Source organism: Garra rufa, chromosome 23 (assembly GCF_049309525.1).
Source record: "Garra rufa chromosome 23, GarRuf1.0, whole genome shotgun sequence".
In the NCBI taxonomy this organism is placed as follows: Eukaryota; Metazoa; Chordata; class Actinopteri; order Cypriniformes; family Cyprinidae; genus Garra; species Garra rufa.
Window position 1 is genome coordinate 14,842,708 of NC_133383.1, and position 26,809 is coordinate 14,869,516.

The following is a 26,809-nucleotide window of genomic DNA, read 5'->3' on the forward strand; positions in this document are numbered from 1 at the left end:
ATGAAAAGAGACATTTATAATGTTACAAAAGATTTCTATTTTAAATAAATGCTGTTCTTTTGAACGTTCTATTAACCAAAGAATGCTAGAAAAAAATGTTCACAAAATCTCACAAAAAGAGATTTAATATCTGCGGTGTTACTTAGCGTTTGACCTGCATGTGGCGCTGAAACACCATTTTTCATTAAAAAATACTTATTATTTTCTTTTTTTTTCTATTAATATGTCCTTACATATCATTATTGTGTGTCTTAAATATATCTATGTTATCTACTAAATACATACCAACCCCCCCCCCCCCAACCTTTGTGTTTTAAATCTCACTGTATTTTGTTTTGGCATGTAGATTACACGGGACCTAGACGGCGTTTTGGCAATGCTCACTATGATGTAGTAGGTACTAGATAGTCAGCCAAATAGGTTATGAGACGCAGCCAGTGTTTTACTCCAGAAGAGGGGATTGTATTTTACTCTAGTCAGTGACATGTCTCTCCTCACCCGTCAGGTCTTTCAATAACTCACTCAGGCGTTCAACAACAGCTCGTCTGAGCGGGATAACATCAGATAAAGCACCGGGAATAAGGGAAGAGCTGTTAGACGTCGGACCATGCGTGAGGGATTTTGGAAACTTCTTTGTATTTTCATGTTTTCCTTTCGTGCTTTTAAAGCTTCAGCAGCTACTTATCAGGTTCCAGTGAGACTGCAGCGCACTGTGTCGGAACACAACACTGGCGCAAACACACTCAACAGGTAAACCTGTCACCACCTGGAATGTCTCTAGGTTATCGAATTGATTGATTTAAAGCCTTATTGTATTGCAGAAATATGGATAAAGGTCAATGAACTCGATAAACTTTGAATAGTAAAACAATTTTATTATTTTCTAAGCCAACAGAATTTTTTGTAGGTATTCACAACTGTTTCTGTGGCTTACAACGTTTCTAGAAACTGTATGAAATACGTTACTGAAACGTAATAGATTTTTGAAACTTGGTTTGACTTTTTCTCATTTCTCATTTTTCTCATTCCATTTATGTATTTGTCGGATTCTCTATTTATTTATTTATTTATCTATCTGTCTGTCTGACATGTATCTCTTTGTCTGTCTATCCTTCTGTCTGTCTGTCTGTCTGTCTGTCTGTCTGTCTGTCTGTCTGTCTGTCTGTCTGTCTGTCTATCTATCTGTCTATCTGTCTGTCTCTCTGTCTGTCTATTCCTCTGTCTGTCTGTCTCGCTCTTTATCTATCTATCTATCTATCTATCTATCTATCTATCTATCTTTCTGTTAGTCTGTATGTCTGTCTGTCTCCCTCTGTGTCTGTCTATCTGTGTCTATCTATCTATCTATCTATCTATCTATCTATCTATCTATCTATCTGTCTGTCTGTCTCCATCTATCTATCTATCTATCTATCTATCTATCTATCTATCTATCTATCTATCTATCTATCTATCTATCTATCTATCTATCTATCTATCTATCTATCTATCTATCATCTATCTATCTATCTATCTTTCTGTCAGTCTGTATGTCTCTGTCTGTCTCCCTCTGTGTCTGTCTATCTGTGTCTATCCTTCTATCCTTCTATCCTTCTATCTATCTGTCTGTCTGTCTGTCTGTCTGTCTGTCTGTCTGTCTGTCTGTCTGTCTGTCTGTCTGTCTGTCTGTCTGTCTGTCTGTCTGTCTGTCTGTCTGTCTGTCTAAAGCAAATCTGTGAAGGTCCCTGTGGGCCCTAATTACGTTCTCAGAAAAAGCACAAACCAAACCAAAGCCAAAAGTATTTATGTTAGAAATGAAACATTCTTTTCCCCAAAAAACAGTCAGGCAAAATATTTTATGGTTTTACGTGCAGTTGAGGTTGAGCTCTTTAGTCTAGACATGTGGAGCGTCTTGTGTGTCTGTGGTTCAGTAACAACTCATCACAGTCTGACCTGTGAAAAAATTAAGAAAAATTATTTGAATAATGAATCAATCAGTTCAGGGTCACAATCCTGGGATGTTTTGAATCATCAGAGATGTATCAGAAAGGAAGTTTCCCAGATTGAGTTTAGAAACAAAGCATGCACACATTGGCTTTTTGTTTTAGTTTTCTTCAAGAATGTCTGTCAGACTCTTCAGGGTTTTATATGAATGTTGGCAGAGAATAAATCATTCAGTGTCCCATGGTAAAGGAAAAAAGATATGCTTGTGCCACTGAGAGGGTCTCTCAAAGGACCCTCAGTCCACTGTGCTGTATTTTATCTTGCTTTTGAAGTGAAGAAACATTATGGCACTAAAACTGTTTGCTTTTCAGTGCCATCAATCTGAGTTTCGTTAAAAAAAGGAGATCTTAAGCTCTCTACCTAATCTCTTATTTTCCATGATTTAATTTGATTTGTCTGATAATGTAAACAAATTTTCACATTTATTTCTCCATAGATATTTTTTCTGTTTAATTCTTGATTTTGTTGTATTCTGATTTGTCTGGTCTTTGTCATTATTATTGTTTATTCAACATGAAACGAATAAGGAACTGGTGCCAGTACACAGTACAGAAGACCGTTTCATGCCAGACACAAAATGGGACAGAGACTGTTGTGCAGCGACTGTTTCAGAGTTGCCGGTGGCCTGGACCATGTTCAAACCTCATCAGGTACAGAGAAAAGCAATGATCTCATGGTGTAAGCTGGGTTATACTCTGCTATTCACTCTCACATGAACTTGGACGGCAACTAACAGAATCTGCCTCTCTGTATTTTCCCAGCTACAGAACTCTGGTGAGACCTGTGTACAGAGTGACCTACAGGAAAATCACTTCTCTGGAATGGCGATGCTGTCCAGGATTCCATGGAGAAGACTGCAGAGAGGGTGAGAGGGTCTCATTTTTTGCTGATCTCAAGTTCACTGAAGCATTACAGAATCATTTGAATGACTGTGAGACAAAGGAATTATTAGATGTTGTGAGTCAGTTACATAGATGTTTGTTAGAGGTGTTTGCTAAGACAAGCAAAACATACCACAATTATCATAGAGATTTTATGGTTGGCCTCTTTTGACTTGTGACAGTAACAACCGTATAGCAATGCCCTGCAACCAACCTGAAGACTCAGGCATAGGGACTTAGCAAGCAGCCACATAAAAACCACTTCGAAAACCCTAGTAACTGGATGGCAATGCCTTAGCAACCATCCGGAACACTCAAACAAATACTGCATCCAAAATCGAATAATTTCTTCTTACTAGGGGTGTAACGGTACACAAAAATGACGGTACAGTATATTCCTCAGATTTGAACATAGCCTAAACTATTCAATTCAGTTGCTGTTTATTCTGAGTGCTTTTTTGTGCATTGTTTTTCTCTTGTATGACCTTGGACTGTTTTGATCCATTGTTTTTCTGTCTTTGAAACTTTATTTTGTTCATCTGGAAATAATCTGCATTGTTTGCTGCCTGCCCTGAACATTCGCCTGTTTTGTGACTACATCTCTGCCTTGCCTTGGATATCTATGTTGCTGGTGATTGATCATTGCCTGCTTGTTCTACTAGTATTATTTGTAAATAAAAGCCGCACATGGACCCCAACTTCGCTGACTTTTCGTTACATCGTGGTTGACCTTATTTGACTTGTAAAAGCCAGCAATACCCTGGCAACTACCCAGAACATCCAGGCATTATGACCAACCATTATGTGGTTGATCTCTTTTTTTGACTTGTGTAACCAACCAAACAAAAAAAAACACCCAGAATACCCTAGTAACCGCTTAGCAATGCCCTAGCATCCACCCAGAACACCTTAGCAACTGCATAGCAATGCCCTGATAGCCGCCTAGAACAGCCAGGCATAGATACAGCATGGTTAACCTCTTTTTATTTGTGTTACAAGCCACCAATCATATAAAAACACCCAGAATATCATATCAATCACTCAGAACATCCTAGCAACCACATAGAAATGCCCTAGCAACCACCCAGAACACTCTAACAACTACATAGCAATACCCTGGCAAACACCCAGAAAATTGAGGCATTATGATTTTGTGGTTGACCTCTTTTATCACTTATGTAAGCCGGCAACCATATAAAACCCACCCAGAAAACCCTAGCAACCGCATAGCAGTGCCCTAGCAACCACCCAGAACACCCTAGCAACTGCATAGCAATGCCCTGGTACCTGCCCAGAACATCCAGGCATAGATATTTCGTGGTTGCCCTTATTTGATTTGTGTAAGCAAGCAACCATATAAAACCACCTAGCAACCACTTAGAAATGCCCTAGCAAACTCTCAGAATGCCCTAGCAAATACATAGCAATGCCCTGGCAGCCGCCCAGAACAGCCAGGCATAGAAATTTTGTGGTTGGCCTCTTTTTATTTGTGTTACAATCCAGCAATCTTATAAAACCACCCAGAATACCCTAGCAACCACTCAGAAGACCCTAGCAACCACATAGCAACGCCCTAGCAACCACCTAGAGCACCCTAACAACTACATAGCAATACCCTGGCAACCACCCAGAACATCCAGACATTTTGATTTTGTGGTTGGCCTCTTTTTTGACTTGTGTAAACCACCAACCATATAAAAAGCACACAGAATACCCTAGCAACCACTCATAACACCCCAACAACTGCATAGCAATACCCTGGCAACCACCCAAAACACCCAGGCATAGATATTTTGTGGTTGGCCTCTTTTGACTCTTTTGGACTCTTTTGTAAGGAAGCAACCACATCAATACCACTAAGAACACCCTAGCAACCACATAGCAACGCCCTAGCAAACAGCTCTGAACACTCTAACAACTACAAAGCAATACCCTGGCAATCACACAGAATATCCAGGCATTATGATTTTCTGGTTGGCCTCTATTTTGATTTGTGTAAGCCAGCAACCATATAAAAACCACCCTAAATACCCTAACAACCACACAGAACACCATAGAAATTGCTTAGCAATGCCCTAGCAACCACTCAGAACACTCTAGCATCTGCATAGCAATGCCCTGGAAGCCGCCCAGAACACATAGGCATAGATGCTTTGTGGTTGGCCTCTTTTGATTTGTGTAAGGAAGCAACAACATAGATACCACTCAGAACGCCCTAGCAGCCGCATAGCAACGCCCTAGCAACCACCCAGAACACCCTAGCAACTGCATAGCAATGCCCTGGCAGCCGCCCATAACACCCAGGCATACATATTTTGTGGTTGACCTCTTTTTTGACTTGTGCAAGCCAGCAGTCATATAAAAACCACCCAGAACATCTAAGCATCTGGCAAGAGATTTACATAGGCTAACACCACACACATTTACTTGGCATGGCTTGGTGGGTGGCTCTTTTTTATTTAAGTCTCTTAGCAACAGAGAAAGATCCCCTTACATTCATTGTGTGGGTGAGAATGTGAGTGACAACAGCTGGTCTGACTGTGGAAATCAAGCATCTGGGTGAATGTGTCATATTTATATGCCCGTCTGAATGTATTTCCTTTCACGCTGTGTGAACCCCAAACACTTTGGTGCAAAACATCCATAATTGTTTCTATATTAACCAGGAGAAATGCATTGTGACTATGTTACAAAGCATTCTCAGATTTGCCATGACAAAAATCTGCAGTTGAAAAGAGTTCTCAGTATGAATAGTATCACCATGTCGTATGAGCAGAGTTACACTCCAAACTGACTCACTTGACTGTTATCCTACAGAGTTAATCATAATCAAAACCAGCATCTTTGCATATATTGAGTCAATACATTTTAATTGACACTGAAATAAATAGCTGGAAGAAAATATTTTGAACTGAGGAAATGAGTCAGTGCTTTTGATTCATTGACATAGTACAGTTAGTTGTGGTAGAGGTCACGAGAGTCCAAATAATTTCTAACCCAATATGGATAATTTACTCATGACACACATTCCCATGTTTTTCTGGATGAGGATGGTTTAATGATTCCCCCCCCCCCCCCACATCAGACACACTGGCCCGTCCGCAATGTCTCTTTTCAGATCAATCCCCTGTGAGATGCAGATGATTTAGTTTGGGTCAAATCCAAGGGCGCCACGATCTCTGACATGGTAGATAAATCAGAAATCTTCATTCCCCATCCCTTTCTCCTTCCTCCCTCCCTTTTATCCCTCTCCATTGGGCTCATAGCTTTAGCCTGAGGCTGTCGATCCCCCGGGTCTCAGGCCCCTCTGTGTTTGAGAACATATTTTTGGAATTTGGATTGTGACTCACAGTCAAACAGCACAAGTTAGGTCAAAGTCAGTCTGTGTGAAATCCCAACATTTCTAGTTGTCATGTGTAATGAGGCCTAACCAAGTATGCTGTGTCTGATTTCACTCATTATGGACCCTTTTTATATTTCCGGGTTTGGAATGTGGAAGTAAACATTAGTAGGGTAAACTTCTATTTGTACTTAATAGATGGTAAATCATAGCAAATATTATTTTAGCATATCTAATTAGCTCAACGGCAGCTGTATTAGAAACCACAAATACTTCTGGTGCAAGGATGCAAGGGTAAAATAACACAAAGTATTATGGAAGCCTGTTTCCTTCACTGAATTAAAAACAAATGAAATTGCGACTTTTTATCTCACAATTCGGACTTTTTTTCTTACAGATGCAAGTTTATATCACACAAATCTGAGAGAAAAAAAGAACTGCAAGTTTATATCTTGCACATTTACATAGAAAACAACGCAAACGCTGATTTTTTTTCTCAGAATTGCATGGTACAATCTTGCAATTCTAACTTTTTTCTCAGAATTGTGAGATATAACCTTGTGATTACAAGCTAAAAAGTCAGAATTATGAGATATAAACTCACAGTTCTAAGAAATCAAGCCAGTTAATATCTCGCACTTCGGAGTAATATCTCGCACTTCGGATTCTGAGAAGATATCAGTCTTTTTTCTCTCAAAACTAGTCTTTAGAACTTGGAATTGCTCACAATTTTGAGTAAAAAAGTCAGAATTACATGAAAAATTTAAGAATTATGAGATATTAACTGGCAATTGCAAGGAAAAAAAGATGAATTGCGAGATACAAACTCGAATATGCAAGAAAAAAGTCCAAGTACGTTTTTATCTTGCAATTTTAACTTTATTTCTTGTAATTGTGTGAGCTTATAACAGCAATTCCGAGAAAAAAGATAGAATTATGAGACAAAAAGTCGCAATGACCTTTTTTATTTTTTAATCAGTGGAGGAAATGGGCTTTCATAAAGTATAGTGTTATAAAACCAAATTTTTTTAAGTTGACATTATTTTAGTTTATTATTTACACAAAGTATTATGGAACCCGTTTCCGTCTCTGAATAAGCTTTTTTTTTTTTAAATGTAATTGCGACTTTTTATCTCACAAGTCTCACAAACTTTTTTCCCCACAATTGCAAGTTTACATCTTGCAATTCTGCCTTTTTTCTCAGAACTGTGAGATATAAGCTCACAATTGCGAGTTATAAAGTCAGAATTATGAGATATAAAGATGTAGAGATATAAACTCTTTTAAACTTTTATAAACCTTTTTTCCACTGAACTGCGTGATATATACTCGCAGTTGTGATTTTTTTTTTCTCCAATTTTTTTTTTTCTCGGAATTGCAAGTGATTAAATTCTGAGAACATGTAAGTATTTTTCCCCTCAAAACTGGAATTTATAACTCGCAATTGTTCACAGAACTGCATGAAAAAAGTCAGAATTGCATTAAAAAAGTTAGAACTGCAAGATATTAATTCACAATTGCGAGTTTTTATCTTAATTTCTCACAATTGTGAGTTTATATCATGCAATTCTGAGAAAAAAAGTGAGTATTGTGAAATAAAAAGTGGAAAAAAGATGAAAAATATTTATATTTTTACTTCCTTGGTTGTTATCTGGCAGGGTTCAACAGCTTGGTTGTAAGAACAAGCCAACCATAAGAGTGATCAATATGTAAACAGAAACGCAATAAGAAACTTTTAAACTGATTCATGCTCCCCTGGAGTTGTGGCTCAAATGTTTATTCAGCTCAGTTTGACAGTTATTGAGAATTGTGTGACTAGTTGAGGTCATGTCCAACCACTTTAGTGATGTTTTGTCCTTCGGGAATGTACAGTTGTCATAAATTCATGTGCCTTATATTAAAAGTAACAAATGTGATGAAGTTGTTTGTTCATTAATGCAGCCGAGAAAAAGAAATCTGTTCCCATCCATCAGATTAGTCAGAGAAATTCTGGACGTTTTGTTGCTGTCCCTCCCTAGGTTAACTTTTTTGTTTTGTTCATTAGTGCATTCCTTGTATATTAAAGCCAGTTCCCATCTTTCCATATTAATATGGCAAGAACTTGGATATTCTGAACAATTGTGTTTGATGTGTTTGACCATGAGAAAAGAATAGCTTTATGTTTGACAAAGGAGTAGATGTCAAGGAATGCACTGGTGCAAACTGTTGAGGTGTGGGTGGGTGGTTGCAGCTGGGATCGACAGCTGTAAGAGATCCTTTGTCCCACAACTCCAGTTGTCACTAGAGAGCAACTCCCAAGGAGATAGCATGCAACAAATCAAAAACCTTCAACAATATATTATTTTTTTGGATTTGATGTAGAATTTTGCATGATATCTCATAAACCTGAGGTTGTCAAGGTTTTGTGGATAACATACTATCGTTCAAATATTTCTTGAGCTGCAAATCAGCATATTAGAATGATTTCTGAAGGATCATGTGACACTGAACACTGGAGGAATGATGCTGAAAATTCAGCTTTGCATCACAGAAAAATAAATTACATTTTAAAGTATATTAAAATTGAAAACATGTATTTAAAATGGTAATAATATTTCACAATATTACTGTTTTTACTGTGTTTTTTGATCAAATAACTGCAGCCTTGGTGTGCATAAGCAACTTCAGAAACATTATAGACTTCAAAAACATTAAAATCTTACCAATCCCAAAGCCGAAAGGTTGTGTAGAAACACCTGTTGTTTCTGAACACTGACTAACTGAACTACTAAAAAATAAATATTATTATTGGGAAAAGTTTTACTTTTTTGGCACAATACACCAAGACAGTTTATCTTTTTTCTACTGGAGTAATAAAGAAAAGTAAAGTGCAGTTTTCAATAAATATTATAAATCTGAATAAATATATGTGACCCTGGACCACAAAACCAGTCATAAGGTTAAATTTGTCAAAACTGAGATTTATACATCATATGAAAGCTCAATAAATAAGCTTTCTATTGATGTATGGTTTGTTAGGATAGGACAATATTTGACTGAGATACATCTATTTGAAATCAGAAATCTGAGGATGCAAAAAAATCAAAAAGACTGAGAAAATCACCTTTAAAGTTGTCCAAATTAGGTTCTTAACAATGCATATTACAAATCAAAAATTACATTTTGATATGTTTACAGTAGGAATTTTACAAAAAATCTTCATGGAACATGAACTTTACTTAATTTCTTAATGATTTTTGGCATAAAAGAAAAATCAAAAATTTTGACCCATGCAATATATTTTTGGCTATTGCTACAAATATACCCCAGCGACTTAAGACTGGTTTTGTGGTCCAGGGTCACATATTACAATTTTTGTTAAACATATTTCATCTTCAGTTTACATATTAACTTTAACAGCTCAAAAAATACATTTTGTAAAATGTATGTGTCTCCTTAAATCGTTTTACCATTTGGTGCAGCTTTTTTACTTAATTAGTCTGAGTTATATTCATGGTGCAAATAAGCGTGGTTTGAGGCATTCTGTCCTTAAAAGGAAATTTAAAGAAAAGGTTGTGGTTCTCAAAAAGTCCATACAAGCTAATTAATTTTACAGTAATACATAATATTATGACTCCCTTGGGGTCCCAATCACTAACCTTTACTGCTAGACTTAAGGCATTAGTCATTCATGGGAACAATTCCCATCAGCAGAATCACTTGGGTACTCGAACTTCCCATAATGCCCTGGTCAGAGTCTTATTTATATCTGCAATATATAGTCAGATCCAGCTGTCTTTCTTACTTCCCCCATATCGGGTTTCCAGAAGGCCTGGCAGAGGTTCAAATCTATCACCTGCTCTACAAATTCCTTTAAATTGAGATTGTGATCAGTACCCCTAGCCGTGAGAGTGGCTGTGGGAAAATGGGATGTCTGTCGGGTATCTCATGATTGATGAGGACGCGTGTGCTCCAGCCCCCTCAGCTGCCTGTAGCGGGTGAGATCATCTCATTTCTGTGGTGGAGCACATGTGGCCATGCCAATGAAGTCTACCTGTTCGTTAAGTTCGCTTGTACGGCAGTGAACCCAAAGTTGAGTTTAATCCATGATGAATATAAGCAGTTTGCTAATTATTTCAAGGTTTGTCCTCTTAAAGCTAATTCACACTGCACAGACAGACGCCAACAAACACGTTTGCTGGATTTTGTCAGATCAATGTGTTATCCCAGTCAGTGTCTATTGGCATCGGTCAGTGCTTGTTTTTGCTGACTGAACATGTTCATTCAGTTTTTGGCGGGATGTGCAGTGTCTGTAAATTGACATACTGTAATCTGGTGATTGTCTGCATCAGTCGACGTCTGTGGGTGTAGTAAGAATTAGCCTTTAAGCACCTCAAAATGTCTTTTGATGCCAAGAGTGTCTCTAGTTAACCAAGCGTTTTTTTTTTGTTTTTTTTTTTTACAAAATGCTGCTGTTTATTGTTGATAGGCTTTAAGTTAGTCTTTTAGAATACAATAAATTATGTACACTTATTCAGTTAAAGTTGAGGTCAAAAGTTTTCACACCTTGCAGAATCTGCAAAATGTTTATTGTTTTACCATAGTAAGAGAGATCATACAAAATGCATGTTATTTTTTTATTTAGAACTGACCTGAATAAGATATTTCACATAAAAGTTGTTTGTATACAGTCCACAAGAAAAAAATAACAGTTCAATTTATAAAAATGATGCATAAAGAGCCAGGGGTGTAAACTTTTTAACAGAATGAGGATGTGTACAGTACATTTCTGTTATTTTGCCTAAATAACATTTTTTTTATTTAGTACTGCCCTTTAGAAGCTACAGAAGATACTTACATGTTTCCCAGAAGACAAAATAAGTTAAATTGACCCTGATATTCAAATTCGAGATTAGATTTCAACCCCCTGCTCTTAATGCATTATTTTTCCTTCTGAAGCATCTAGTTGCATATGAGTCCCTCAGTTGTCCTCAGTGTGAAAAGATGGATCTCAATTGTCGTTGTTGGAAAGGGTTTAAATATACAAAAATGCTTAAAAACCAAAGATTTTCTGGGACCTGAAGTATTTTTCTAAAGTGCAACACAAGGAACTCATGAACAACTTGCACTTAACAACTAAAATTATTTAGGTAACAACACAGTTAGGAATCAAGTGCTTGTAAACATTTTCGAACAGGGTCATCATTTTTATAATTTGTGAACTATATGTAAATGTCTTTTATGCGAAATATTGTAATCAGGTCAGTACTAAATAAAAATAACATGCATTTTGTATGATCCCACTTATTTTGGTAAAATAATGAACATTTTACAGATTGTGCAAGGTGCATGTAAACTTTTGACTTCAACTGTATAATATAAATTAATATGAATTATCGTAGATGTGATGAAATGTATTACTTATTTGGGTTGGGTTTTGACACAAATTTCATAATTTGATTGGATTGTGATTTACAATCTTGTGATTCCATTCGATTTCCGATTTGATTAAATTTGATTAAAGGATAACTATTGCCAAAATGTAACCTGGGCTGTTTTTTTTTTTTTTTTTACTGTAAACGAGAAAAACTTATATCTAAAAGCGTAATTACGACAAACGAGCCATTTTGATTGACCGTTATTTCATTTGTGGTCAATGGCCGCTGAATGGGAAAATATTGATTATTTTGGATATATATCAGGTAAAGTAAGGTACATGCCAAATTTTCTCAAGGAAAAAAACATCTCTCAACTAATGATGTAAAATATACATGAGAGTCAGTTGAAAATCTACTACTAAAATATATGAAAGTTGAAACGAACTGATTTGTATACATATACACATATCCAACATTTATGAATACTGTAGTAAAATGGACAAAATTTGAAATCTGAGACTTTGTTTTATATAAAAAGTAACAAAGCACAAAGCTTAATGTGATTTATTGGACATTAACTGGACTCAGTTCACTAACTGAAAAAATTCTAGACTAATCAATTCTCGGGATTCATAACTTGTTTCATAAAAATGAAATTAGATGTACTAAGTTAATAAACCTTTCTGGGATTAAGTTTTAAATGGGGGTAGGAACACTCCAAAAAATATATAAACAAAAGACTAAACAATACAAAAAGGGGTTGAACCAAAATGACTTAACTTTTTTTAATTCAAAAGCAACTTTTTTATAAATCTAAAATAAAATAAAAAATTTATTACGCTTTTGTGTTTATTTCATACCCTGAGCAAAGTTCTTTGCTCTTTGCTTAAAGGTATAAATAAGTTTAAAATACCTGAACAGCAGTATACTGTTACTGAACATTGCCACTTTGTCTTTGAATGGGGTTTACTAGTTGGACTGACATTTTCAGGAAAGTTTTCTTTTGGCAAACTACCGAAACAAACTTTGTTTTGGCATGATTTTGTTTGAAATGACGTCAAATTAGTTCCTTCTTCGATTTGACTCCTAGATCATGCCCTTTATGATTTGTCAAATTTTCAGACCAAGAAACACATCTGATCCAGTCGGACTGTGCAACTACCAACTAGTCACCAGTTTACTTGTTTGATTCCCACACTGCAAATATAAGAGCAAACACTTTTAGGGGAAAAAAAGGTACAAAAGCTGTCACAAGGACAGTACCCTTTCAAAAGTTACATCTGCGTATATTATTTATCACTAAAGGGTGCGTTTTAGCACCTTAAAGTACATATGTACACTTAAAGTAAATGACAAACTAGTATCTAAATAGCAGTAAATTTTAAAAAGGTCTGAGAGTTGTAGGCTATTCATAATAGTCTAAAAACAGTATCACAAATGTAAATAGATCAGAAACATAAACATCACAATTTAAACAAATTTAAGACAGCAAAGCTGTAAGGTGTGGTAGTATATTTGCAGCTGGGATCAACAGCTGTATCAATGCTATTCCAAATGTCAATAGAGAGCATCTCCCAGTGATATTATGCATCAAATGAAATGTCCACAACAATCCAATTTTAATTATTTAGTTTTTTTTAAATAGCAGCTGGGGGCTTTATTAGAGGTTAGGTCTTTCACAAACCAAATGAGCGAATAGAGACTTTTGGAATTATGTAAAAGTGCATTGAATTTAGATTTGTTTAGTCTGCTTATATATTATACGCTTTAGGGGGATAAACTTACCAGCCAATGATCCTCAAATGGAAAAAACTTGCAGTTACCAGTCTTCCTGCAATGCATCTGCACAAAATATTTGAGGGCAGATACATGAATTCAGCATAGAAGCAATGGTTGATGACATGGATCTTTAGATCTGAGAATACAGCTAATTCCAATTCTATCTGACACTATTTCATTGCTTCACAGACAGTTTACCAATAAACCCCTTTTATAAACTGTATTCACCCAGGAGAATATGTAAAAGTATCTTGTGTCTTCATAATCTCTGAAAGCCCCATCAGTCTCTGCCAAAATGCTGTTAATGGGTGTGGAGTCTTAATGTGGTCAGCTTGCATGTATGATTTGTGTATTTGTACTTTTCCGAAGACACAAGTCACACTCTGGTTTGGTACATCAATACATCAGCGATGTCTGCGCTGGCACGTGTTTGCCTAACTTTATTAACCATGTCAGTTTTAATAAAACCAATGTGCTAGTTCCAAAAATGGCCAGTTTAAGACCTCCCTCACATCTGTGAAAAGCATAGAGGTTGAGTATCTGCAGATCCCATTGTGCTTTCTTTACAGCTCATCCGTTGGGTGTTTTTCCAGAATACCCCAACGTTCAGCTGTCCGCTGATCTGAGAGCGGTCCGGTATCCAGCAGAGCTGTGCGTTATGGCCAAGGCACGAGGAGAACAGGCATGTCAGACAGCTGAACATTTCATTCTGCGTTTGCGTAGTCAGCCAAACTTAACGGTGGTTCTAACTTGCACACGGCCTTCTATGATACATCACTCAGTGCCGTGGAGTCCCTACAAAGTAAATATTACCGAACTGGTGTTTTTCTGAGCAATACAGATATAGAGTGAATGGCATCCTTTGGGTATTTCCTCCAAGAGTAGACAACGTGCAGTTAGCATTACCTTTTAATGTGGTCCTTATGTCTTTCCGCTCTGAAAATCAGAGACATGTCAGCTTTTCTGCTTTGTTGGATGTGTATATTGTGGTAAAGAGTGACAAATTTGTTCCTTTGCACTTGATGGAATGAGCTAATGTACTTTCATGAGGTCTGGCATCCAGACTGTCCTTTGATGACACTGTGACATGCAAGTGGCCTTGAGTCTTGCATTGCAGTCAATTGAGAGCAGATGATGAAGTTCATAGTTATAAATGTCTCATTGAAAGAAACCGGTGCTGGTGAATAGCTAACTAAAAGCAGTGACACCACTAACTTTGGTCCATTTACTACCCACACTGTGCAGTAGTTAAGCTGTTTTCAAAATAGCGAAAAGCAGATTTATTTTAATCAATAGGTTCAATTGAATATACATGAACAAATAAAAAAACAGTGCTGTGCTTCAGGTCATTTATGTCTTTCAAAATGTAATATTCTGTGCCTGTGTTTTCAACCCACTCCTATTTTAGCACATTTAAAAAAATGTTTTGGGTTGTTATAAGTTTTGCTCATCAAGGCTGCCTTTATTTGATAATACAGTTAATAAAACTGATAAAACTGATGGGCAGACTAAATCATAAGTCGTAGAGACTTGAAACTTGGAGAGAGGATAGTACTCACTTTGTCTAAAATGTAACCAAGCCTTGCCCCAATCGGTCTAACGTGGGCGCTACAGTGGTCAAAAAGTGAAAATCGTTCGTCTCAGACTCAAGTGTCTTATGCCGCCAAATTCCTTGGCTCACGGTGGACATTTCCAGTATTCCGCATTTTTTCGAAAAAACAAAACAAAACAATCAGAACCAAACAAGTGCAGGAAGGTTGTCTGAGTGAATATTAATAATTATCAAAAAAAGTTGAACTTTCAACTCCGGGCCGGTTTAACTAAAATGGCTATTACTTTTGAAAGATGAGATATTGTCAAACTCACAACACAAATGTAAGAGCTGAATCTGAGGTCACATGAAAAAAGTCATGGAGCTTGGCCATTTGGTGGCGCTGTAAGAGGGGAAAAAAACATAAAACCGGCCATAACTATGCAACCATTTGTCCTATCGGTCTGTGAGAAATTTGACAGAAATCGACCACTAGGGGGCTATATCTCATTTTTGAAGAGCATAAACAATTGTATATTTGCCCGATTGGAACCAAACCAGTGCAGGAAGATTCTCCAGAGTGAATATCAATAATTATCAAAAGAAGTTTAATTTTCGACTCTCCGTCGCAAAGGGACACCAAAACGTTTGAAAGGGGCAGTGCCGCCTTTACTAAATCGACTATAAATTTTGATCGGAATGAGATGTCTTGTGTATGTAAGAGCTGAATGTGAGATCACATAAAAAACGTTGTGGAGCTTGGCCACTTGGTGGTGCTATAAGAGGGAAAAAAACATAAACACAGCCATAACTACGCAACCGTTTGTCCTATTGACATGAAAATTGGTCCAAAGTAGAGACCTGCAATCCCGCGGGAGTACCGCGGGACCCGCGGGACCCAACGCAACAGAGTGCGGCGCGGGACAAAACTTGATGGGCGAGTGCGGGTGCGGGCGGGTATTGCTCCTGTGTGTGCGGGACGCGGGAAAATAAAATGATTCGCGGGACTCCCGCAAAATAGAAATATCTAAACATAAAATATCTAAAAACAAAAAATTGTTATTCATCTATTGCACAAAAGCAGCAAGAACAACATAAATATGATCAGTAAGCGCAAGAATAGGCAGTTTCGGTTTAAAACTTGTTTGAAGTGTGAGCAATGTTGCCATCTGCTGATTTCTGGAGCGCATCGCCAATCAGTGGTGTTTAAGTTAAAATCCACTCACTGCTCAAAAGTATTGAACAGTTCTGAATATTGGGTGCTTACAAATTACAACACTCAAAGTGTAGACATGTATGAAAGATTAATTGTGCATAATATCCATTGTGTTATAAGAGCTTTATGAGATCGCGTATATACTGAGATGTCAGCTTTAAAGGAGCCTTGTTTGTTTGCATTCTGCCGTAGATGCACGCATAGCTCATGTTTGCTTTTTTGTTAAGAATAACAGTGGTTTGTGAATGTTGATGCTTAGTCTAAATAACACATATTTTATCCAGAGCGTTTATGCTGGGGTCTAGTGGAATTTACAAGATGTTACAGAACTGTTTCATGTAAATTCAATCGATGTACAGAAAAAATCAATATAGATTAATTTTATGCGGGCTTTTGCGGGCGGGAGCGGGACAAATCATGAATGTCGCGGGCGGGAGCGGGACGAGATAACGTATATTTCTGCGGGAGCGGGCGGGCGCGGGACACAATCTTGCGGGAGCGGGCGGGAGCGGGACTGAAAAATCCGTCCCGCGCAGGTCTCTAGTCCAAAGCGCCACAAGTGTTTAAAAAGACATTTGCATATCTCAAAAAACATGGTCGCCATAGGCAGATGAACTTTGCGCACCTATTATACAAGGTTAACGGAGGTCAGTCGGAATGAAACTTAGTGGGTCTGTTTGACTCATAGCTCTAAAGGACTGTACAAAAAATTTGAAAGAAATCGGCCACTGGGAGGCGATTTTTCAAGGGTGAAAATGATTGTATATTGCGCGGTTTTTTTTTTCACATTTTCACATGATTTTTGTGTAATACGATAGGCTTCCTTATTCTGAACAACTTTGCCTCTAAAACCACTGCTGTCAATTAAACCGTTAGTTAGCTGATTGAGAAGATTAAAAAAACCTACTTTTGCAAACTAGTCCTAGGATTTTCGCTCAATCTGAAAAAAAAAAAACCCCACCTGCAGTACAATTCTCTGGACTCTCTAGGTCAATAATTATCAAAAAAATGATGAAACTCACCCTTTGGAAGCTATAACGGGGTTGTTTAGAAAAAGGGCCTTTCCAAATATACCCAAAAGCCCATAAAGCCTAAACGAAACTCAAAACTTCACAAAACCTGGTGAGCACATGCGACGGGGGATTCTAAACAAGCATGCAAAGTTTTAGGGAGATCTGACCAAAGCTAGCACTATAACATTCATAAACATTAAAAGCATAATATTTCAATAGTAAATGACCAAAAATGATTTTTTTTAATCACTGATTCTACGTTACAGGCTTGATAATTAATATGTAATGTCTTTTTCTGCATATGTGCCTAAATTGAACCCCACTTGCAGCTATATTTTATTTCTGTGATGAAAGCTACATTTTCAGCAGTAATTACTCCAGGTTTCAGTGTCACAAGATCCTTCAGAAATCATTCTAATATGCTTTTGTGCTCAAGAAGCATTTCTTATTATCATCGATCAAACAGTTGTGCTGCTTAATATTTTTGTGGAAAACGTGAAAGATTCTTTAATCATACAGAATCTAAACTTTTGAATGGTTGCATACATTAAATTATGTGTAAAATAGGAATGGAGATTGATTTTACATTTAACGTAGATCAGTTTTAGTCATTGCATCTCAAACATATTTTATTTTGTGAATTTTTTCCTCTTTCATTCATCATCTGGCAATCTTTAATTTCTAAGCTCATCATTAGTTAAAAAATAGCTGTATTGCATTTTACATAAAAAAATACCACCACTGAGAGAGATCACCTGCCATTCATCATCATCCCATTTCATGCCAAATAATTCCCAAATCTCTGCTGTCTTGGAAGATCGGTCTTCTTCCATATAGAGAGCCAGCACCTTGTGGTTGTCTTCACACTGATCAGCCCTGTGCTGAGAAAGGTGAATGTTGGGGAAACCCAGAGTGAGATATTTCCCTTCACTAGGATTCCATACAAATGGAAATTCATGGCTTGCCAGCGTCTGGTTTTCCTGTTCCTTATTCTACCCCAGGGAGGGATGTTAACCAAAGATGTAATTGAACTCATTTAGTGTCTCTCTAACAAATTCTCGTAGTTCACAAAGCAGCACTGATCATACCACGGTTATTTTGGTTGCACACTGAGGGTTTGGGATTGATTTCATTTTTGGACTACAAGCCTGTGACCCTGGAAGGATCCGTGGAATTTTAAGTACAGTATGAATGAATGTGTCTTTGTTAAATTAAATCGTGAGGACATCACACAAACTTCATGCAGATCAGTACGGTGTACCACTTTGACTGGTAAACAATTATAGCATTGCAAAAATGGAGCAAAAAGTAGAATTTTTTAGATTGAACGATCATAGATTTGATTTATGACACAACAGATGGCTGAGAGATTTATAGCATTTGCTTAATTCATTCATTCTGTGCTGTATCACATTTTATGGTTAGAAATTCCCCTTTCTCTGCTGTCATACTTCATGTGACCTTGACATCTCTTTTTGCATTCATCCATTTAGAGTGCATGAACTGTACTGGCTATGCTGACATCAAAGAGCGTTTGAGTGTCATTGAAGATCAGGTAAGATAGAAATGTCGGTAACCTCTTGTATTAACCAGACATGTATATAGTAAGTTAAGATGAAAAGCGTGTGGTTTTGCTTTTTTTTTTAACAGATAATGTTAATGAGAGATGCTGAGGCACCTCCTCTCCCTCAATCCAGCCAATCACCTGAGAGAACAGCTGATAATGAGGTGGACAGGACACAACCCTCACCAATAACACCCAATGCCATTGGCCGACCAGGTGAGAAAGAAGTCTCACCTGCCTACCAAGCCTGCATTTCTTTGATTCAAAATACAGTAAAATTAGTAATTTTGTGAAATATTTATGCAATCTATTTAAAATAACTGCTTTCTATTTTGAATATATTTTAAAATACAATTTAGCCCTGAAATCAATGCTAAATTTTCAGCATCATTAGTCCAGTCTTCAGTGTCACATGATCCTTCAGAAATCATTCTAATATGCTAATTTACTGTTCAAGAAAAATGTATTATTATTATTATCAATGTTTGAAACAGTTGAGTACATTTTTTTCAGGATTCTTTGATGATCCAAAGATCCAACGATCAGCATTTACCTGAAATAAAAAGCTTTTGTAACATTATACACTCTACCATTTAAAAGCTTCAGGAGTCAGTTTTTTTTTTTTTTGGGGGGGGGGGGGGGGTTATAGAAATTAATACTTTTATTTAGTAAAGATGCTCTAAATTGATGAAAGGGGATGATAACAACATTTATAGTGTTACAAAAGATTTCTACTTTTGATAAATGCTGTTCTTCTGAACTTTCTATTCATCAAAGAAACCTGAAATTCTACTCTGTTTTCAAAATAGTATTAATAAAAAAGCAGCAAATCAGAATATTACAATATTCTTAAAATATTCTAAAAATTCAGCTTTGAAATCACAGGAATAAATGACATTTTAAAATTGAAATATTAAAATAGAAAACAGCTATTTTAAATAGTAAAAATATTTCAAAATTGTACTGTTTTTGCTGTACTTTGGATCAAATAAATGCAGGTTTAATGAGCAGAAGAGACTTCCATAAAATACATTAAAAATCTTGATGTTCAAAAGCTTTTGATGGGTAGTGTATTTATAATTCATATTTATTTGTCATAATTAAACTGGTATAAATTAACTTCCAGGACTAAGAGGACAACCAGGACCTGTTGGGGCGCCAGGTCCCCCTGGTCCTCCAGGACCTCCTGGACCTTTAGGAGAGATAGGGTTTTCTGGGAAACCTGGTCCTGTAGGACCTAGAGGTAAGAACTATCTCTTTAAAGGAGAAACAAAAATTTCCAGATAATTTACTCACCCCCTTGTCATCCAAGATTTTCATTTCTTTCTTTCTTCAGTCATAAAGAAATTATGTTTTTTGAGGCAAACATTTCAGGATTTTTCTCCATATAGAAAATGAGATGGGAGTTTTTCGACATACCCTGTCTTGAACCAGAATACATGAATTACACGCAGAGTTAGACAAGATGAGCATTTGAGGTTAAAAAGTATATAAATTGTAAAGATTTTTTAGGAAATAAACAATCGTTTCGCTAGGTAAGACCCTTCTTCCTCAGCTGGGATCGTTTAGAGACCTTTGAAGCTGCATTTAAACTGCATTTTGGAAGTTCAAAATCGCAGGCACATAATTTCTTTACGCCTGAAGAAAGAAAGACATGAACATCTTGGATGACAAGGGGGTGAGTAAATTATCTGTAAATTTTTGTTCTGGAAGTGAACTTCTCCTTTAACTTGACTGGGAATATTAACACAAATATTTTCACCCATTGAGCCCCCCTGCTTACTCTACAGGACCTCAAGGACTGCAAGGCCCACCAGGTGAAATAGGGCTTCCTGGGCCACCTGGGCCCCCAGGGCCTTTCTCCATCAGGGGAGATGTTTTCACTCTAACGGCTAAACAACATCCCCAGTGTGAGTGCAACAGTCCACATTAAGCATCCACATTAATAATGGCATTAAAACAATGCAGAACTGAATGAATGAAAATATCAATTAAACTTGAGTTCATTGTTATATCCAGTTTTTGCACAAACTGCAGCAACCTTTTAAATGTTGTTCTCAACATGACCATAAGATGGCAGCATTCGCACAGGATCGCCTCAAATAAACCTCTCAGAGGTCTGGCTCAGTTTAGGAGTCTGGTAGGCTTCTGTCTGTCAGCAGTTAATCAGAGTCATTTGTTAGCTGTCTGTGGAGCAGCATGAATCTGGATAACCCAAAGCAGAACCTGAGCTCCAAATCCTGCTGAAAAGAGCAGCAGTACAGCTGCAAGTGAAGTTACATTTTTGATAGTACATCTGATTTGTTTTCACTTCAGAATGATTATATCTCACACGTTTCAGATGAAGATAGTGACTTTGCTACCTATCGTGACACGCAGACTTTTCTTGGTCCTCCTGGGCCCTCCGGCCCTCCTGGTCCACCAGGTACACTAGAATATCAGAGCATACATAACAATATCATCTTGTTCCGCCCAGCCATTTTTTTACACATTTAATCTTCTATCTGTCCATGTTGAACAGGGCCTGCCGGACCACCTGGACACCCAGGTGCTCCAGGAAAAAATGTAAGACATTTATGCTTTATGATAGTATGCATTTACAGTATGTATGTATGAAATAAATAATTGGACAGTACGTATGTGTACAGTGGAGATCAAAATTAGAAATCAACCTGCAATTTACTACATTTCAAGGTCACTATTTAGTCCTGTTTTAAGTAGTTTTTACTTAAAGTAAGGTAGTTTTAGTAGGGTAGTTTTTAAGCATATTTAATCATTTAATTGTATTCTGAAGCACAGTATAAAACTTAAATGAGATATTTGAGAAAGAACTCAAAATTAGAGAAAGTTGTTGGTGTTAATCTGGCACCTGGTGCTAATTTCTTTAATTATATGAAAAGCCCCGTTTAACTGACAGCATTCCTCCAATTTGCACTGAGATTGCAAGATGGCGGGCCACTCTAAGGTGACTGAAACCCTGCAACAGGTGGTTGTCCAGATGAAGGACAAAGAGATGACCTTTTCAGCCATTGCAAGAGAAGTTGGTCATTCCAAATGTCTGATTTCTCAGGTTTACAATGACACCAATTCATTCAAGTCCCCCCAAAAGGCGACCATGTAAGACAAATGCACATTATCCAGAGACTCTTAATGGGGAATGGGTTCATCACTGCAGCTGGAATTGCTTTCCAGTTCAGTGCTAAACAGGGTAAGGATCTGTCTCTGCGTATTTAAGAGAAGTCGGACTAAAAGCTCAAGCAAAAAAAAAAGCTCTGATGTCTTGCGGCCGCACTGCTCTTCACTTCCAAATAATTTCTGACAGCTGTAATCCTCAAATTTTTGTTGTAATCTTCTTTCGTGGTACAGTGGTTACTGTTCTCTAATTTTGATCCACAAAATAAAGGTTTTTGTTAAAATGCCTTGGATATTTTGTCAAACACGTTAGTAGAACAGTGGTATAGCTACCTATATATGTATACTTTGAGTGATGAAGATTAGCAGTATTTCAGAAAAAATCAAGATTGTTTTCTAATTTTGATCTCCACTGTACAAGGTATAGTATACTAATTAATTCACATTTCTCATAGGCTGCCTTAAGCCCTGCAGGCACACCAGGTGACAGGGGACCCAAAGGAGATCCAGGAGAAAGAGTGAGTCATCAAAGACCTACAATTGTTACATGTCTGCCTCGGTTTTCACCCACGGACTTTATGTTATTGGTTACTCCCTAGGTTTGGTTTCTTCCTGCTCGTTAATTTAATCTGGTACACCTGTCTTTGTAATTACCCTCACAGTATTTAAGTCTTGAGTTCTTCCCTGTTTCTTGGTCTGCTATTATTTACGTTACGTGTGTGTGGAATTACCTTGCTCCTGTTTATCGTGTGTTTGATTATCGTGGATTATATTAAAAGACTGTTCTTGGAATATCTAGCCTTGTGCTCGTCCATTCAACCCCCAACGCACGTTACAACAGTTAGATATAAATTACATTTTAATTTTATACATTTTGCATTTTTGGATAATTTTTTTTTTTTAAGCTAATTAGATTGCATTACTCTATTTTCAAAGGGTCCACCAGGAATAACAGGACAGCAAGGACAGCCTGTGAGTACACATGAATTACATTTATGTTTTCACCATCCATTAAGGTTATATACAGTTGAGGTCAAAAGTTTACATCCCCTTTCAGAATCTGCAAAATGTTAATTATTTTAACAAAATAAGAGAGATTATACAAAATGCATGTTATTGTTTTTTTGTTTAGTGATAGTTGTTCATGAGTCCCTTGTTTGTCCTGAACAGTTAAACTGCCTGCTGTTCTTTAGAAAAATCATTCAGGTTCGACAATTTTTTTGGTTTTCCAGCATTTTTGTGTATTTGAACCCTTTCCAACAAAGACTGTATGATTTTGAGATCCATCTTTTCACACTAAGGACAACTGAGGGACTCATATGCAACCATGCATTAAGAGCTGGGGGTTGAAAACTTTTTGAATTTAAAGATCAGTGTAATGCATGATTTTTCCTTCTGGAACAACAGTGAGTGTTTGAACCTTCTGTAATAGTTGCATATGTTATTTTGCATAGTTGCATAGTTATTGTTGGAAAGGGTTCAAATACACAAAAATGCTGGAAAACCAAAGAATTTGTGGGACCTGAAGGTTTTTTTCTGAAGAACAGCAGGCAGTTTAACTGTTCAGGACAAACAAGGGACTCATGAACAACTATCACTAAACAAAAAATACTGCTGTGGATCATTCAGGTAACAACACAGTATTAAGAATCAAGTGTATGTAAACTTTTGAACTTGGTCATTTTATAAATTTAACAATTTTTTTTCTCTTGTGGACTATATTTAAACATCTTTTATGTGAGATGTCTTATTCAGGTCAGTATTAAATAAACAATTACATGCATTTTGCATGATCCCTCTTATTTTGGTAAAATAATTAACGTTTTGCAGATTCTGACAGGGGAATGTAAACTTTTGACCTCAACTGTATTTATATGTAAATGTATTATTATAAAATTTACTATATTTTTATTTACTTATGTTGTGAATAGGGTGTTCCAGGTCCGAAAGGTGAGCCAGGAGAGACTCCATCGGAGGTAAGGCTGGTTTTGGAGTTTTTGATAGTGCAGTTATGATGATTTATAGTCACATGCTAAAACCCTTCCTTCTTGCAGGTGCAGCAGTTGAGGGAAGCGCTGAAGATTCTGGCCGAGAGGGTTCTCATTCTAGAACACATGATCGGCATTCATGGTGAGAATTATGGATTAGTATTAATCTAGATTTCCAGATACGAGTTCTAACTAGAGAGCGGGTTGGATTCCAGAGCACCATTATGATCTCATGGCATAAGCTGTCGCTGCCAGGGAGGTTAGTGTGTGCAGCAATTATTTAGTAATGACTTTGAGGTTTCATGGGGATTGATTGCTTTTAAGAATACAAAATTACATCAGAGGACTAGCAATATACAGCCAACTGCTTGCATTTAAACACACACATGGTTATGCAACACAATTTTCCTTTATTTTCGTTTCTTTCCCTTCATCGCTCTGCCCAGATACTCTGTTGGACTCTGGTTCTGGAATAGATCTCCTGGCGGACTTCATGCTAACAGGCAACACTAAAAATGTTGGCCCTGCCAGACCTCCCTCTCCTCTTACCACAGACAGAGAGTAGCCGGACTCTGTTGGGTATGAAGAGTAAATAACAAACACTTGTGACCACAAGGCCTTTATCTCCTGTCTGCTGATTTGAAGGACAGATTCCTCAATGTATTTGTCTATGAGTATGATAACAGTGGCACTGATCTTTTCTATTTTATTTACTTTTTGTATTTTGTTATATTCTCTTTTTTACATTTTGAAATCACTGTATTTACCTGTTGAAAATTTGTTTTCATTGCCATTCACAACTCGTTTTACTTCTATAATGTGATTTGTTTTATGGGCAGACCTTTATTTTAGTCATTAGGAAATGATTGGATGGCAAAAAGTAGGTGCTACATACCAGAATGTAGTCGGAATGAATGTGAGTTTCCTAAAAACGGTGGCTAACTAGCAATTTTGCTATTGGTTAGAAGTATCCAAAAGTCTGTGCAGCATACAGTTGAGGTCAAAAGTTTACACCCCCCTTTCAGAATCTGCAAAATGTTAATTATTTTACCAAAATAAGAGGGATCATACAAAATGCATGTTATTGTTTATTTAGTACTGACCTGAATAAGATATTTCAAGATATTTACATATAGTCCACGAAAGAAAAAAATAGTTGAATTTATAAAAATGACCCCGTTCAAAAGTTTACATCCCCTTGATTCTTAATACTGTGTTGTTACCTGAATGATCCACAGCTGTGTTTTGTTGGGTTTTTTTTGCATTGTGTTTCCTTCTGGAGCATCAGTGAGCATTTGAACCTTCTGTAATAGTTGCACATGAGTCCCTCAGTTGTCCTCACTGTAAAAAGATGGATCTCAAAATCATACAGTCATTGTTGGAAAGGGTTCAAATAATACACAAAAATGCTGGAAAACCAAAGAATTTGTGGGACCTGAAGGATGTTTCTGAAGAACAGCAGGCAGTTTAACTGTTCAGGACAAACAAGAGACTCTTGAACAACTGTGGATCATTTATGTAACAACACAGTATTAAGGATCAAGTGTATGTAAACTTTTGAACAGGGTCATTTTTATAAATCCAACTATTTTCTCTTGTGGACTGTATGTAAACATATTTGTGACCCTGGACCACAAAACCAGTCATAAGGTTAAATTTCACAAAACTGAGACGTATACATCATATGAAAGCTCAATAAATAAGCTTTCTATTGATGTATGGTTTGTTAGGATCGGACAATATTTGGCCGAGATTCATCTATTTGAAAATCTGGAATCTGAAGGTGCAAAAAAATCAAAATACTGAGAAAATCACCTTTAAAGTTGTCCAAATTAAGTTCTTAACAATGCATATTACTAATCAAAATTTACATTTTGATATATTTATAGTAGGAATTTTACAAAAAAATCTTCATGGAACATGATCTTTACTTAATTTCCTAATGATTTTTGGCATAAAAGAAAAATCAATAATTTTGACCCATACTATGTATTTTTGACTATTGCTACAAATATACCCCAGCGACTTAAGACTGGTTTTGTGGTCCAGGGTCACATTTTATATAAAATATCTTATTCAGGTCAGTACAAAATGAACAATAACATGCATTTTGTATGATCTCTTATTTTGGTAAAATAATTAACATTTTGCAGATCCTGCAAGGTTTATATAAACTTTTGACCCCAACTGTAAGTAAGAGCAAGTTACTGTAGTTTTATTATCGTAAAAGTGAGGATTTTGGACGGGCAGGTTGTCTGGGTTAATTAATCAACAAATATGATACTTGGATTATACAAAAAAAGCACATTCTTGACACTATTCACTTCTCAATGGTTTTTAAGCAGCATGAATAATGATTTAATACTGCAGTCATCAAGCTGAAAATAAATGTTTTGTCATAAAGGCTTTCTAGAAAACAAAAAAGGCTACATTATTCTTGTCATTCCCTTTTTGTTTTCTGATTGATGACCTATAATGACCTCATGCACATAATTACATGTAGCAGTCTCAGCAGTGGCTTTGTGTAAAAACAATTCCCGTCTCAAAACTCACAAATAGGCTAGAAGTTTAAAACCAAATTCAAGCCTTTGTTTGCATAGAAAGTGCAACGTCCACCACAATAAATTGTGTTTACACCTCTGCTCACCTGTTCTTATTCATAAAGCCTATCATTGACTCGCTCAAAACCCAAAATGGCAGAACGCACCAAGGGCTGCTATTAATAGGGGAGCAGTGAATAGCCGGAGGGACACAAAAGGCCCCGTTGACCTTGTACACAGAGCACCGTTCAACACGCCAGTGTGGCTTTAAGCTTATTGTTGCGCTTGAGCTTTTGTAATCCCCTCGGGAGGGAACGAAATCTTTCCGAATCTTGGGCTGTTGTGCTAAGAAAAAAAAAAGTATCTGAAGTGTTTGTCAAAAGGTTTCCCACGGTAATGTTTTACGTTAAACCTGATTGCTTGTATTTTGCTTTGACTTTTTATTTGTTTCTTTTTAAAATAAAATTTACATAAAAACATTGCAT

General features: G+C 36.8%; 1 protein-coding gene across 1 annotated transcript; it reads left to right on the forward strand.

The window, feature by feature from the left end:
* The first annotated feature begins 489 nt into the window (after positions 1–489).
* On the forward strand, positions 490–26,803 carry col26a1 (collagen, type XXVI, alpha 1). Its single transcript, XM_073829141.1, has 14 exons — positions 490–750; positions 2,511–2,633; positions 2,745–2,848; positions 18,594–18,655; positions 18,751–18,880; positions 19,791–19,907; positions 20,455–20,574; positions 21,006–21,089; positions 21,186–21,229; positions 22,252–22,314; positions 22,733–22,768; positions 23,728–23,772; positions 23,851–23,926; positions 24,231–26,803. Exons 1-14 carry the CDS (start codon positions 608–610, stop codon positions 24,347–24,349), a joined length of 1,266 nt encoding a protein of 421 aa, XP_073685242.1. The 5' UTR covers positions 490–607; the 3' UTR covers positions 24,350–26,803.
* The last annotated feature ends 6 nt before the right edge of the window (positions 26,804–26,809 follow it).

Bases quoted from the DNA above. Each gene is read 5' to 3' on its own strand.
- col26a1 (XM_073829141.1), top strand. From the start codon at position 608: ATGCGTGAGGGATTTTGGAAACTTCTTTGTATTTTCATGTTTTCCTTT. The intron at 22,769-23,727 runs GTGAGTACACAT...TGTTGTGAATAG, and splicing joins CAGGACAGCAAGGACAGCCT to GGTGTTCCAGGTCCGAAAGG. The intron at 23,927-24,230 runs GTGAGAATTATG...CGCTCTGCCCAG, and splicing joins ACACATGATCGGCATTCATG to ATACTCTGTTGGACTCTGGT.